Raw genomic sequence first — 14,449 nt, 5'->3', positions numbered from 1 at the left:
TCCCTGATTGGTGGCAAGTTCCAAGAGTATCTCAAGCAGTGTTTGGACCTGAATTCATCTGTTTCTTCCAACCAGTTGGCCTAATTCTTCCTTGAACTAAGTGAGGTAGGGAATCTGCTGCCAGAAGCAGAAGAAAAATGAATTTGTCCGAGCCCCAGCTGAGGTTTTTGGTTCAATTACCTCACCAAATCCAAGCCAGTCACAGGAGAATGGAGGAGACCTGCCTAAAGACCCTCCAAGGAGGTTAATGTCCTGGTAAGGACTCATCACCAGACCATTCTGAGGCTACCCGAGTCCCCCCAAATCACACATCCTAAAGGAAGCTCAGATTACAGAGAAAAGCGTCACCACACACAGGGTCAGCTCCTGGTATTTTGGAAGGTCTGGGAGCGCCCATATCCCTGGCGTTTTAAAATTCTGCCTTGTATCTGGCAAGTGGTTCAACCACTGCTAGCTACCTTCCCTGTCTGCCCTTCGGACACGTGCTTGGGTCTAGCTTAGTATGCCAGTGGTGGGTGGGACTACTTGTGGAGACCAATGCCTTCCAAAGTCCTGACAGATGTCTCCTGTGAAGGGGATACATGAACCAGAAATTCGTCTCTTTCACAAACATTTGTACTGTGTAACAGGCATGATAATTGAGACCGACGCTGGAGAAATGGCTGAGTTAGCGAAGGCTCCTCCCGTGGAGCTTACACTCCAGTTTTGTTTCGTCATAATCCATTTTATAGGCGAGGAAAACAAAGGTTATGTCCGCGGCTGGTAAAGACCTAAACTGAGATTTAAACGCTGGCTGGATCTCACTAGGGGACTGAGAGATTACTGCGGCTCGAAGCCCGGTCTTGATTCCTTGGGAGCCCAACGTGCGGCCCTGTTCCCTGCTCCTCTGAGTTCCGGGCTGCAGAACTTGCTCTCAGCTCCAGTGTGAACTCTGGCGCTGCTAGGACTGCGTCAGCCCGGGCAGGTAGATAAGCAAGAGAGAGGGTAAAGTGGCCGCCAGCCATCGCGCAGCGAGCTCAGGTCGTAGGCGGGGCTTGGGGGGGTCAAGTCCCGCCCCGCGTGACTGCTGGCGTGTGCGCATGCGCGGAGGGCGTGCTTCCGCCCCGGTGCCGCCCACAGTCTGGGGACGTCTGCGGCGCGCGACGTGCTTCGCCGGATAAATGCGGTGCCGCCGGTGGTAGAGAGAGCTTCGGTCCTGAGCGCCTGGGCGTTCCGACGTCTGGTGGCGTCGGAACCTGCTCCTCCTCTTCGCTGTGCCATGGCGGACGAAGGGAAGTCGTACAACGGTCAGTGCTGGTCCTTGGGCCAAGAGCGGATGATCTGGGTCCGGGTGGGCGGCGCCGGCCTAGGCCGCAGCCCAGGGGCGGGAGGCCGCGAGAGGCCGGGCGTCCGTGGGCAGTGGCGAAGGCGCGGGCCAGGTCGGGCCGGGGACGAGGCAGCCCCCGGCACCCGCAGGACTCGAGGTGGGCGGCACCTGGAGTTGTTGACTCCGGAATCCTGGCGTTGGAGGACCTGTGGCTCGGGGGCGGGATGACAAGATTCCTTTGAACTTTGAGGGTGGTTGATGCCTGTCAGTTCAGTTTGGCGGCCTGACTCTTCCTTTAATGGGAGTCCGTCCCTTGCTCATGGGGTGTCCTGGTGCCCTATTTTTTTGTACCGCATTCAGTCGGTCTTGCCTCCAGCCTGAAGCGTTGGCTTAGTATTTGAGAGTCATATAAACTTTCTAGTAGGAACACTACACTGGCGTGTTTAGTTCACTGTAGTGTTTAGGAGAGCGTGAGAAGTGAGGCTTGAATCCTGAGTTGGCTACTCTTAGCTTGAGTGAGTTAACTTTCGGGCTCTGTTTACACCCCTTAATGTGGGTTAGTAGGGTGTCTGTCTCCTAAAAGAGAGAGAGAGAGAGAGAGAGAGAAGAGAGAGTAAATGAGATCATTCGTATCAAGTGTTTGGAGCACACTGACAATGGAGAGCTCTCAGTGAGCATTAGCTGCACTTTCTATTCACATATTCTTTTTTTCCAGGGACATTTGGGGAAGTTTATTGCTAAAGTGTTGGAAGTCAGGGACTTTTTTTTCTCTGGTGCTGGGGATCAACCCAGATCCTCCCAAATGCTAGGCAAGTGATCTACCACTGATTCACACTCTAATCAGCCCCATGGACCTTCTTTTAAGAAGCCATTTCTATGCAGTAGAAGTCAGAATGTATGTTTTGTTTTTCAGACAGGGTTTTACTATATAGTCTTCATTAGCCCTGAATTCATAATCTTAGAGAACATTTCAGGCCCTTTGGTTAAGCACCCTAGTGTGAAGCTCCCCAAGAGCCTGAGTTAAAGGGCATTTCTGGTAAAGAAAGATCATTTCACAAACTTCCTAGTGTCAGTTTGAGAGCAGAGAATTGGGTTTTTTGTTTGTTTGTTTGTTTGTTTTAGGAGGCCATAAATTGGTCATATTTGTAACTGGTGTTCATACCCTGTAAGAAAAAGAAATACTGAATGGCAGATTTCAGGGGTCTGCTTTGTGGCCAGTTACATTTTTGGTTGTGTACACGTCTACATTCTGCTTCTATATGTAGTTCCAGTAGTGCAGGGTGCTAGAAGCTCATGATTGCTATACCAAGTAGCTGGATCAGTACATGTTTACTAATTTCTGTACCGGTTTCTAACTCCAGAGCATGACGACCGTGTTAGTTTCCCTCAGAGAAGAAAGAAAGGCCGGGGTCCTTTCCGGTGGAAGTATGGTGATGGGGGGAACCGTCGGTCTGGAAGAGGCGGTTCTGGTATTCGATCTTCCCGGCTTGAGGAAGATGATGGAGATGTGGCAATGAGTGATGCACAGGATGGTCCCCGAGTACGATAGTAAGTGACTAATTGGTCTGCTTTGAATGTAGTAGATTATATAGCCCTTTTACCGTCCTTGTCATTTCTCTTCCCACCTGAAAAATGGTGCATGCAGAACCAATTTAATGGTTGAATAGTCTTAGTTGTAGTCTCACCAGCAGTGCAGGATGCTCTTTCCTAGTGTTTATGGACTTTTAATTCTCTGCTTCTCCACAGCAACCCTTATGCCACTCGACCTAATCGTCGGGGTGATACTTGGCATGATCGAGACCGCATTCATGTTACTGTACGGAGAGACAGAGCTCCCCCAGAAAGAGGAGGAGCTGGTACCAGCCAGGATGGGACCTCAAAGAACTGGTTCAAAATTACAGTGAGTACCTTGAGAAAGTAGATGATACAGCAGAGACAAAGACCTGGGCTCAGATGAGTCTTGTTTTTTTTTTCTCCACAAAAATTTGTTTTCTCTGCTATTTACTTCACAGTCAGGTATCTAACTTTTAGTAGAATCAATGTCTTAAAACACCTAAGAGCAGGCTCAAGGAAGAGGTTAGAGGGGGTACAGTCGGGGTGGACTGGAAGTGTGATAACAGTCAGGAGATAAAAAGTAACTGTATCTATTTGGTTAAGCCAAGTCCCTGGAGTTCTTGAGGGACAGGCAAGATATAGATAATATCTTAACTTTTAGAATTAACAAATTTGGTTCTTTTCAGGAATAATAAGTACAAGTATACAGAAAGGAGATTAAGGAATCCATGTGTTTCTCAAGTGGAAAACCTATAGCTGTTCCTTTCTTTAGAAAAAAAAAAATTTAGGGTTCTGCAGATGGGCACTAGTCAGGCTTAAGGCCCTGAGTTCAACCCCTAGTACTATAAATTTAAAAAATTTTTTTTCTTTTTTGGTATTGGGGATCTACCCATGGCTTCATGCATACTAAGCATGCACTGTACCATTGAGCTGTATGATAAAACCTAGAAAATTTTTTAAAGCTTGGGAGAAGTTATAAAAGGAATGTTGGTTTCCAAGTACAAGTACACATCTGATGAGTATATGTGGAATTTAAAAATTGAGTTTCCTGGAAAAAACAGAAAATGAAAACTAAAACCAAAAAAAAAAAAAAAAAAAGTGTGGGATTGGGTCAGCTGTTCAACCTTACATAGTGTTCCCTTTTCTCTTTCATTTCTAGATTCCTTATGGCAGAAAGTACGACAAGGCATGGCTCCTGAGCATGATTCAGAGCAAATGCAGTGTCCCTTTCACCCCTGTTGAGGTAAGGCAATGTCTGAGTGGGTGGCTGACTAGGCACCAGGGTAAGCAAGGCAGTTGGGAGCAGCTGAGCAAGGGGTTATAGGCTCCAAATATAATGCTTTTGTTTCCTCTTCTTATAGTTTCATTATGAGAACACACGGGCCCAGTTTTTTGTGGAGGATGCCAGTACTGCTTCTGCATTAAAGGCTGTCAACTATAAAATTCAGGATCGAGAGAACCGCAGAGTATGTGTAAAGGGCCTGGCTTGGCTGGAGGTTGGAACTGGCGTATAGAGCAGGGGGACAGGGTCTTGGTTCTGGAGCTTTAACTTCCTTAACTTGTACTGTGTCCTTTCTGTCTTTTCTCCAGATATCTATTATCATCAACTCCTCTGCTCCACCCCATACTGTACAGAATGAACTGAAGCCAGAACAAGTAGAGCAGCTGAAGGTGAGGCTCGCTTAAGTAACATGTTCCAACTTAGTCCTTGTACTTCTCATACTCTCATACTCACTCAGCAACTTCCCCCATCACCACACACACACACACACACACACACACACACACACACACACACACACACACACACACACACACACGCGACCACTGAAGCCTTTGTCTTCCTCTGTAGCTGATCATGAGCAAACGATATGATGGCTCCCAACAAGCACTTGACCTCAAGGGCCTCCGTTCAGACCCAGGTATGGCTGACAGCAGTGATTCTCAGCTAGGTGGAGATGGGAATTTGTCAGGCAGGGAAAGTTTGGGATGGTTTAGTGTTACATTGACTGGGCTAGCACTCTCAGACTCCCCTTTCTTTCTGCTTCCTGAAGATTTGGTGGCCCAGAACATTGATGTTGTCCTGAATCGTAGAAGCTGTATGGCGGCTACTCTGCGAATCATTGAAGAGAACATCCCTGAGGTGAGGGCTTTGGCCCAATATAGTCAGCTTGAGGAAGCAGGGTGGGACAGTTGGGATGGATGAAGAGCCAGATTTGTTCCTGATATACTTACTGGTAATGCTTGCTCTAAACTCTTCTCTGTCCACAGCTGTTATCCTTGAACCTGAGCAACAACAGGTTATACAAGCTGGATGACATGTCCAGCATTGTACAGAAGGCGCCCAACCTAAAGATCCTAAACCTCTCCGGAAATGAAGTGAGGATTAATATCTTGGCTGTATTTTTAATGAGGTAGACAGAATGGGGAGGGCGTGTTTGCCCCTGATGGAAGGCAAGAGAGAACTTAGAGATGCAGGTAGAGCTTTGAGGTGTGGGAATCCAACTGGTCTCCTTACCAAGGTCTCTTCTGCTTTTCCCCCTGTCCTTTATAGTTGAAGTCTGAGCGGGAGTTGGACAAGATAAAAGGGCTGAAGTTGGAAGAGCTGTGGCTTGACGGAAACTCCCTGTGTGACACCTTCCGAGACCAGTCCACCTACATCAGGTCAGTTGTAGCCTCTGTTTCCCCTCCTGGGGACCTTCACCCCCTGGGAGGCTGAGCTAATACACCCTGACTAGTGCCTGTCTGCAGGAGACATGCAGCCCTGAGCTGGAACCAGCTGTCCTTTGGGAGGACCACAGCTCCCTTTCGTGTTGTCTATGTCTCCCAGCTTTGTCCCAAGATCTCTCCTTTCTTCTCACCTGACTACTATTTGGTGGTTCTGTGGCCTTTCTCCTTCCTTCTTGAACACAGCCTTTTCTAGAATCTGCTTACCCTGTTGTTCCAGGAAGGGCACCTCTTCTTTTCTACTCTGACCAGGGGGTGTCTTGTATATGCCCCATATATGGGGTCACCTTCAGCCAAGAGCCTAATGTCCTCAGGCTGAGATAGCCTTCTCAAACTGGGACTTCCTGCTAGATGGGTCTTCCCTTCTTTGTTCTCTGATGGCCCCTCTTGCCCTTGTGTCAAGAGGGACCCTTTTCTTAAGAGCCACTTGCCCAAGGCAAGCCTGGGCATTGCTGCCCATACTGAGGTTGAGGTCTCATGGAGGTTGGTACCATGCCATCTGTCTCTCTTGCCCAGTGCTGTGATATGGGCCTTCCCTGGAGAAGAAACCTGGGTTTCCCAAAACATTTGATCAAAGCCGGGGCCCTGCAAGCTGGCGAAAGGCTCCCAAGGCAGGTGCTGGGCGTGGAGGCCACGGGGGCATAGGCTACAGGAGACAGAGAACTGACCCTCTCGGGCACTGCCCCTCTCTTCACTTGCACACTTCACATCATCCTGCTTGGCCCCGGAGGATGGCTGGTTAGCCAGAGACGGGTAAGATTCCTCAGGGAAGGAACAACCTAAGACAGGCACAGTCGCAGAGGGGCCATCAGGAGAGAACTTGGGGGCCAACAGGTGGGGCACAGACCCTCACCCCCCCAACTTTGCAGGGGCCTGAACCCTCACCCCTTCTGAGGGAGGTCTCCTGCCCCCATGGCTGCTTTGCTTCCCACGCCCAGCTCAGAGTGGGACCCAGTGTAGCAGACAGAGACCTGGCCGACAGCAACTGTGCAACACCACAGCACATTATGTTTTCCATCTCTACCTTGGACCACAGGGAAAGGAGCAGCTGAAGGAAAAGGCTGTGTCAGGATGTTCCTTGTCTTTTTTCCTTATTTTTTTCTAAATGCCTCTTTGCCTATAGTTCTTTTTGCTTTGCTTTCTCTTTCCTTTTCCTCTACTCCACAGTGTTTCCCCCATCTCTTCTTTATCCCTACCTTTTTCTCTTTTTCTTCTCCTTTCCTTTTCTCTTTCTTTGCCTCTGCTCCTCCTGAGCCCTGTCTTGCTCATCTCCCTATCCCAACATCCTGTGTCATCCCTATGGTGTGTTCTGGTCTTGGCCAAGGCCAGACCTGGCAGAACTGATGGATACCTGGTGAGGCAGCGGAGCCCCTGGGCTCCCACCCCATTCCCTCCTCCCGGGGCTGCACAGGTGAGTAGGTGGAAGGTAAGGGGGGCCAGGAGGGGAAGGAGGTCCTGGGCTTAATGCCTGGGCTGGGAGTGCTGCTCCTTGTGGCATTCAGGGTCAGGAAGAGAGAAAAGAGACAGTCAGCCTTCAAGGCAGTCCAGATTGGGTACTCTTTAAGTGAGATGGGGAATGAGGGACACTTTTCCCTGAGTGCAGGCTGGGGAGGAGTGGGGCAATGAGCAGGATGGGATGGGCTGTCCCTCCCGTGTTGGTGTATTTGCTCCTAGAGCAGCTCAGGAGGCATGGTGGCTCTGAAGCATCACTCACTTCTGTCCCGTTCTTGACAGTGCCATTCGCGAGCGATTTCCCAAGTTACTGCGCCTGGTAAGTCCAAAACATGTTTATTTTTATCTTTGTCTCTTTTTTGTTTCTTTTATAATGAGCATAGCATTTTCCATTTTCAGGGTTTTGCCTAATTTATTTTTACTTGACTGTTAATTTGGAGACAATAGAGCCCTTTATGACACTAATAATGGGAATAAGTCATCTTCCCAGAAAAAAAGCCTGTAGGCAAAAATTGCATAATACATGAGGATTCCTGGGTACTTTTCATGCCTCTTTTATACATGACTTCTCACCCTTCATGCTCTGCTCTTCCATCTGCTTGTGTATCAGCCTTTTTCTCTGTTTTAACTTTCACTTTTTTTTTTTTGGTGGGAGTGGGTTTATTTATTTGTTTGTTTGTTTGTTTATTTTTGGTGGGACCAAGGATTGAACTCGGGTTCACGCTTGTAAAGCAGGTACTCTTGCACTTGAGCCATGCTTCCAGTCTATTTTACTCAGATTATTTTGGACATGGTGGTCTCAGGAACTATTTGGGCTGTACTCAAACTACAGTCCTCTTAATCTCAGTTTGCCAAGAAGCCAGGATTGCAGGTGTGAGCCACCATACCTGGTCTTAACTTTCACTTCATTCTGCAGGATGGCCATGAGTTACCCCCACCAATTGCCTTTGATGTTGAAGCCCCCACAATGTTACCGCCCTGCAAGGTGAGAAGTGAGGAAAGAGTTGGATCTTGTATGTGGGAAGAGGGCTGGTTCTACATTCTTAATTTCTGTTTGATTCCAGGGAAGCTATTTTGGAACAGAGAACCTGAAGAGCTTGGTCCTGCACTTCCTGCAGCAGTAAGTATCCCAGGGCCCCTGAGACTGGGGAGAATGGCTGGCGTGAGCACAGTTCACTCTGGGGAGTCACTGTGTCCCTTCTTGGCTCCAGACCACATAGCTCAGGCTTTTCCTTTTGTTTTCCCCATAGGTACTATGCAATATATGACTCTGGAGACCGGCAAGGCCTCCTTGATGCCTACCATGATGGGGCCTGCTGCTCACTGAGCATTCCTTTCATCCCCCAGAATCCTGCCCGGTGAGTATCACATCCTGGAACCTGCCCAGGACCACAGGGTTTCCCAGAAGATACAGACCCCTGTTCTGACTACCACCTCCTCTTCTATTCCCCCAGAAGCAACTTGGCTGAGTACTTCAAGGACAGCAGAAATGTGAAGAAGCTTAAAGATCCCAGTAAGTGTGTGATGTGGGTAAAGCAGTATAGGAGAAAAGAATGGGAAGGAATCGAAGAGCCCTGGAGTGCAGCACTTTCTCAATCCTGCTTTCTCTTCCTTTTGCCTACAGCCCTACGGTTCCGTCTGCTGAAGCACACACGGCTCAATGTTGTTGCCTTCCTCAATGAGTTGCCCAAAACTCAGCATGACATCAATTCCTTTGTGGTAGACATAAGTGCCCAGACGGTAAGCACCTATTTCTCAACTAACAAGAAGCCTGGAATTAGGAGTGGGGGTGAGGGGGACAGCATTTATAGGTGAGGGGTCTCAGGCTCTGGCTGGAAAGCCTACATTTCACCTGGTGCTTCTCTTTCAGAGCACACTGCTGTGTTTTTCTGTTAATGGGGTCTTCAAGGAAGGTGAGAATCTTTTGAGCCCTGAGTTTGTGATGAGGTCCCTCCTCCAACGAGAGTCTTTCTTGGCATTCTTAGCATCCCAGCTACCTTCTGGTCCCTTTTCTCCACTAACCTCCTCCCATTCTTCCCCAAGTCATCTTAGTATAGCCTACTTTCTCTGCCTCTGTTGTCTGAAATGTGACAAAGGCCTGGGGATTAGGCAACACAGACTTCAGAGTCAGACAGTCTCAGTTTCCATACTAATCTTGTTCTATGTGTCTGTGGGCAAGTTACATTACCTCTTAGTCTTACATTCTTTATTTGTAAGTTACGGTTAGTAATACCTTCCCATAGTGGTGCTGTAGGAAGTAAGTAAAATGACTTAGAAAGTGAGGCACATGAGTATTCTATCAGTGGGTTACTAGTTCTTACTTTTATTGTCCTCCCTGATTTGACCCTTCACCCCACTTCTGTTCCCTTGTACATACATATCATTCCTGTCTGGCCCACTTAGGGTTCTTTGAATCAAAAACCATGATTTTTTTAATTGCTAATTTTTTTTGTTGCTGTTGTTTTTTAACTTAATGGAACTTCTTTTGTTTTTTGTTTTTGGTGGGAATGGGGCTTGAACTCAGGTAGGCGTTCTACCAGTTGAGCCACATCCCCAGCCCAAATACCGTGTTTTGAGAACCTGTTTCCAAACATGAAGCATGAGCCATTCTAAGGGGTCATTGCTTCTGTTCTTACTGCAGTGGATGGGAAGTCTCGAGATTCTTTGCGAGCTTTCACCAGGACGTTCATTGCTGTTCCTGCAAGCAATTCAGGGTAAGTGTTCTGCTTACCATGCTAGGTACTAGTCCCAGTCCATCATCATCTGTGTGCTAAATGGAAGGTTGATTCAGTCCTTGAAGAATTTTCAGAATTAGAGAAAGGCAACAGGAAATCACAGAAGCAGCTCATGTAGTGGTTAAAAGCTTGGTTCTATATGGGACTGTCTTTTTTTTAATCTTACTCCCATCAGTTCTAGCAGCAGGCAAGTTTCCTTGTCTGAATTTTTTTGTTGTTGTTTTGTTTCAATGGACTTTGTTTTTGTTTTTCTGAGACAGGGTCTTGCTAGGTAGTCCAGGTCTGCAACTCCTTATGTAGTTTGGGCTGGCCTTGAACTCAAAATTCTCTGTCTCAGTCTCCCTAGTGCTGGGATTATAGGCATACCTGGCGTGTCATCTGAAAATTTATATAACAGTATTCACTTCCCAAGTATGTTGTGAAGTTAAATACAAGATAAAAAGGTAACAAGCTGGGCATGGTGGTGTGTGCATGTACTCTAGCACTAGAAGGTTGAGGCAGGAGGAACATTAGTTCAAAGCCAACCTGAGCTGCATAGTGAGTACCAGGCCAACCTGCTCTTTTTTTTTTTTCTTTTTTTGCAGTACTGGAGCTTGAACTCAGGGCCTTCACCTTGAGCCACTCCACCAGCCCTATTTTTGTGAAGGGTTTTTTGAGATAGGGTCTCACAGAACTGTTTGCCCCAGCTGGCTTCAAACTGTGATCCTCCTGATCTCTGCCTCCTGAGTAGCTAGGATTGACCAGCCTGGTCTAAATAGCAAAACTGTGTCTCCAAAGAACTGTCTGTGGGAGGGGCAGTGTATAACTCTAGTGTGTTGGGGAGATAAGACTTCTAAATATGGGGGGTGGGGGCAGGGGGGAGAAATGAACCAAGCCTTGTATGCACATATGAATAATAAAAGAAAAATGAAAAAAAAAAAAAAAAAGGAGACAATCATAGTTTTATTGATGAAAAACTGAAATCTTATGGTGGTTAGGATAGCAAAAAAAAAAGACTTCTAAATATGGAGTCCATAGGAGGAAGAAAATGATAAAAGGTAACAACTAGGAGTGTGAAGAGGACCACGTGGATATTAAATATATATATGAGTGTTGGATGCCCAAGAATAGGAATAATGTTGGGAAGATAAGGTTGTGTGTCCAGCTGTTTAAGGTGTTTTCTTGTCCCCAAGGTTATGTATTGTAAACGACGAGCTATTTGTGCGGAATGCCAGCCCTGAAGAGATCCAAAGAGCCTTTGCCATGCCTGCACCTACACCTTCATCCAGCCCAGTTCCCACTCTCTCCCCGGAGCAGCAGGAAATGTTGCAGGCATTCTCTACCCAGTCTGGCATGAACCTTGAGTGGTCCCAGAAGTGAGTGCTGAGCATGCATAGGACTGGGGTAAACTGAGATAGGGCTGTTAGTGAAGAATGAGTGCTCCTGAAATTTTAAAAGCCAAAAGTTTTTTATTACTTAAAGAGCAAGTTTCATAAAAAGTTGCTGTATGGATAAATTAGTGTAACAATTCCTTTTTTTAATGTGCATTTAAAAAAACAAAATGGCTGGTGGAGTGGTTCAAGTGAGTGGGAGAGCACCTGCCTAACAAGAGGGAGACCCTGAGTTCAAGCCCAGTACTACCAAAAAAAAAAAAAAAAAAAAAAGTATCACCAAAAATACATAGATACAGTATCTTCTTGGGGAAGGTGGAATAAATGGAAGGAAAATAAGTTACCATTTTTTCTTTTGAAAATAAATTGTGGCTTGAATTGAGCATTCTGCTTTTTCCCTAAAATTTGGATTTACACTATGAAATGAAACATTTGTTTCTGTACAATAAGGAGAGGGTGTTGGAGACCCTAGGCCCAGCAGTGACCTTCAGGTTCTTACAAGCTACTAAATTCACAGTGTTCCTTTGGTTAAGTCATTTCCCTTCCCTGAGATATTTCCAAATCCATAAAATGAATGGATTTTTTTCTAAGACACCCTCTTGTACCCTGGGTATTTCTGGAATAAGTGGCAGTGGAAGAGATGAGGCATCAAAGAGGACTTCAGTAACAAATTCAAAAAACCAAAACAAAGTCTTTTTTTTACTTATCTACTTTTTGTGGTACTGGGATTTGAACTCATAACCATGCAAGAACTCTTACCATTTGAGCCACACATCCAACTCCTTATTTATTTTTTAAGATGGCTCTTGCTGTGTTGCCTAGGCTGGCCTCAAATTCTTGAGCTCAAGTGATCCTCCTGCCTGAGTTCCCCAAAGTAGCTGGGACTACAGGTGCATGCCACTATACCTGGCTCTGAAGTTCTTTTCTATGTTCTGCAACTTAGTTTCTTAAACCATGTAAATCCTTCCCTACCATTTTAAAAGCTACCTTGGTCTTGACAGGTATTTAATATTCCTTATATTTGTTAGACTATTGTTGAACATTTTGATATCTACTCAGTTTTCATTTATGTAAATAGAAGTGTATATCATTGTTGGCAAACTTGGGTGAGTACCTCTATAGGAGGATTCTGGTGTGGCATTTAGCCATCAAGATGACTGCATTTTGGTTCTCATGGAGCTGCCTGTTTTTCCCCTACTCCAGGTGCCTTCAGGATAACAACTGGGACTACACCAGATCTGCCCAGGCCTTCACTCATCTCAAGGTAGTTGGAATACGGTGGCAAAAAGACAGGGCTCTCTTGGCCTTCTGCGGGTCCAGGGGCACACCTGGCTCTACTGACCTGTCCTTTCCCTCCAGGCCAAGGGTGAGATCCCAGAAGTGGCGTTTATGAAGTGACCTGTAGTATGTCCCAGAAGCCCCCTTGTAAATAGCCCATGGATATTATCATCTGGTTGTCATCTGTCGTCTCCAGTCTGGCTGAGGACACCCTGTGACTGTGACCGAGGGAGGGTGGCTGCATCTTCTCCTTGCCTGCCTTCTGGAAGACTTCCGGAAAATTGAGCCTCATGGTGCCAGGAAGCCAAAGCTTACTTTGTAGAACTGACACTAAACTATCGGAAGGACTTAGGTGCTTTGTGTACTTAACCCCTGGTTTCCCCTTATTTTTTGAGATAAAGAGTGACATTGTATTTTGTGTCCCTTGTTTCCGGCGGCACTGTGGGTGTGCTCAGGGAGGGCAGGGCCTCGCCACAGGAAGTCCCGCCCCGGAAGTGCCCGGAGGGTGCAGCCATGGCAGCGCCTTGGCGGTGGCTCCAGGGCCTGCAGGTCACTTTGCGGCTGGTGCCCATGCACCGGCCCCTGCACGACACAACCCCGTCACGGGATGTGCTGCTCTTCGAACACAAACGTGGCCGGTTCTTCACCGTCCTTGGGCTGTTCTGCGCGGGCCAGGGAGTCTTTTGGATGTCCCTAGCCGTGGCAGCCTTGTCCCCACCCCAGGTTCCCGCCCAACTTCAGGACGCCCAGACCCCAAAACGGAGCTACTTTAACCTCCGCGCTACGCTCTGGCGGTATGGGCTGGCTGTTGGCTGCGGTGCCATTGGTAAGGCATGGAGTGGATTCCCCATGGAATGGAATGGAGTGGAATGGTGATCATAGCGATTCCTAGTCAGGCAAGGAGAGGAATTCCTGTCCTCCATGCCTCTGTAAGAGTGCGCGGGACACTTGGGGACCTAAGTGCCACACCCTGCACTAACTCTGGTCGGGAGGTTACTTAAGGTCTTTTAAAATGGGGGTGGAGCCCGCGCTGGTGGCTCTTAACCAGATCATGGATGGAGCCATCTCCAAAACAACCAGAGCAAAATGGACTGGGGGTGTGGCTCAAGTAGTAGAGGGCCTGCTTTGCAAGCACAAAGCCCTGAGCTCAAACCCCAGTCCCACCAAAAATAAAATGGGGAGGGCAGCTATAAAGATGTGGGTGATGAAATAACACACAATCCTAGGCTATAAAAGGAGCTCAAAACTGTTAATGTCATCACAATAATTTCTTTTACTCAAGAGGCCCTGTGGCTCATGGCCTGTAATCCTAGCTACTCAGGAGGCAGAAATCAGTAGGTTCTCAAAGGGAGAAATGCGGTTTGAAGCCAGGCTCAGGCGAATAGTTCATGAGACCCTATCTCAAAAAAAAAAAAAAAAACCACATAAAAGCACTGGTAGAATGGTTCAATCTGTAGAGCACCTGCCTAGCAAGTGTGAGGCCCTGAGTTCAAACCCCAGCACTGCCAGAAAAAAAGAGGCACTGGAAGGGTTGGTGTTTAGCCCTCCAGCAAAAACCTACTCTTTGCTCTTCCTGCAGGAACTCTCATACTTGGTGCTGGTCTTCTCTTCTCTCTCCGATCTGTGCGTTCAGTAATGCTTCGAGCAGGTGGGCAGCAGGTGACCTTCACCACTCATAGCCCCTTTCGCTTGGGAGCCCATCTCACTGTCCCCTTGAACCAGGTATCCTGCATGGCACACCGAGGGGAAGTTCCTGCTATGTTGCCTCTGAAGGTCAAAGGCCACCGCTTTTACTTCCTCTTGGACAAAGCTGGACACTTCCCCAACACTCAACTCTTTGACAACACTGTGGGTGCCTATCGGAGCTTGTAAAAAACCACTGCTAAAACTTCAGGGATGTGGCAACAACAGGGATCACAAAAATGGGCCCAAGATCATTAACAGCAAATAAAGGTGACTTCCAAAGGGCGGCCTGATCCATACCTGTATACGCTTTCATTCCTTCTTCCTATTTATTTGCTTTAATA

At 47.3% G+C, this 14,449-nt stretch overlaps 2 protein-coding genes across 2 annotated transcripts; both read left to right on the top strand.

Moving 5' to 3' along the window:
* The first annotated feature begins 1,092 nt into the window (after positions 1–1,092).
* Nxf1 (nuclear RNA export factor 1) lies at positions 1,093–12,835 on the top strand. The gene is made up of 21 exons (XM_020175428.2): positions 1,093–1,286; positions 2,668–2,854; positions 3,053–3,206; positions 4,020–4,103; positions 4,222–4,326; positions 4,451–4,531; positions 4,713–4,782; positions 4,915–5,003; positions 5,132–5,239; positions 5,415–5,524; positions 7,322–7,358; positions 7,956–8,024; positions 8,104–8,159; positions 8,290–8,397; positions 8,494–8,552; positions 8,664–8,779; positions 8,910–8,952; positions 9,681–9,753; positions 10,947–11,129; positions 12,348–12,408; positions 12,504–12,835. The coding sequence occupies exons 1-21, from the start codon at positions 1,259–1,261 to the stop codon at positions 12,540–12,542; spliced, it is 1,860 nt and encodes a 619-aa protein (XP_020031017.1). The 5' UTR covers positions 1,093–1,258; the 3' UTR covers positions 12,543–12,835.
* Positions 12,836–12,887: 52 nt separating this feature from the next.
* Positions 12,888–14,402, top strand: Tmem223 (transmembrane protein 223). The gene is made up of 2 exons (XM_020175443.2): positions 12,888–13,248; positions 14,002–14,402. Exons 1-2 carry the CDS (start codon positions 12,936–12,938, stop codon positions 14,292–14,294), a joined length of 606 nt encoding a protein of 201 aa, XP_020031032.2. The 5' UTR covers positions 12,888–12,935; the 3' UTR covers positions 14,295–14,402.
* Positions 14,403–14,449: the final 47 nt, after the last annotated feature.

The sequence above is a fragment of the Castor canadensis genome, chromosome 1, assembly GCF_047511655.1.
Source record: "Castor canadensis chromosome 1, mCasCan1.hap1v2, whole genome shotgun sequence".
Taxonomy (NCBI): Eukaryota; Metazoa; Chordata; class Mammalia; order Rodentia; family Castoridae; genus Castor; species Castor canadensis.
This window is presented reverse-complemented; position numbering and strand designations above follow the sequence as displayed.

What these genes read in the sequence shown, in the direction of transcription:
- Nxf1 (XM_020175428.2), top strand. Translation starts at nt 1,259, where the DNA reads ATGGCGGACGAAGGGAAGTCGTACAACG. An exon ending in AGGATCGAGAGAACCGCAGA is followed by an intron (nt 4,327 to 4,450) that starts GTATGTGTAAAG and finishes TCTTTTCTCCAG; the next exon opens with ATATCTATTATCATCAACTC. An exon ending in TTCCCAAGTTACTGCGCCTG is followed by an intron (nt 7,359 to 7,955) that starts GTAAGTCCAAAA and finishes TTCATTCTGCAG; the next exon opens with GATGGCCATGAGTTACCCCC.
- Tmem223 (XM_020175443.2), top strand. Translation starts at nt 12,936, where the DNA reads ATGGCAGCGCCTTGGCGGTGGCTCCAGGGCCTGCAGGTCACTTTGCGG. An exon ending in TGTTGGCTGCGGTGCCATTG is followed by an intron (nt 13,249 to 14,001) that starts GTAAGGCATGGA and finishes CTCTTCCTGCAG; the next exon opens with GAACTCTCATACTTGGTGCT.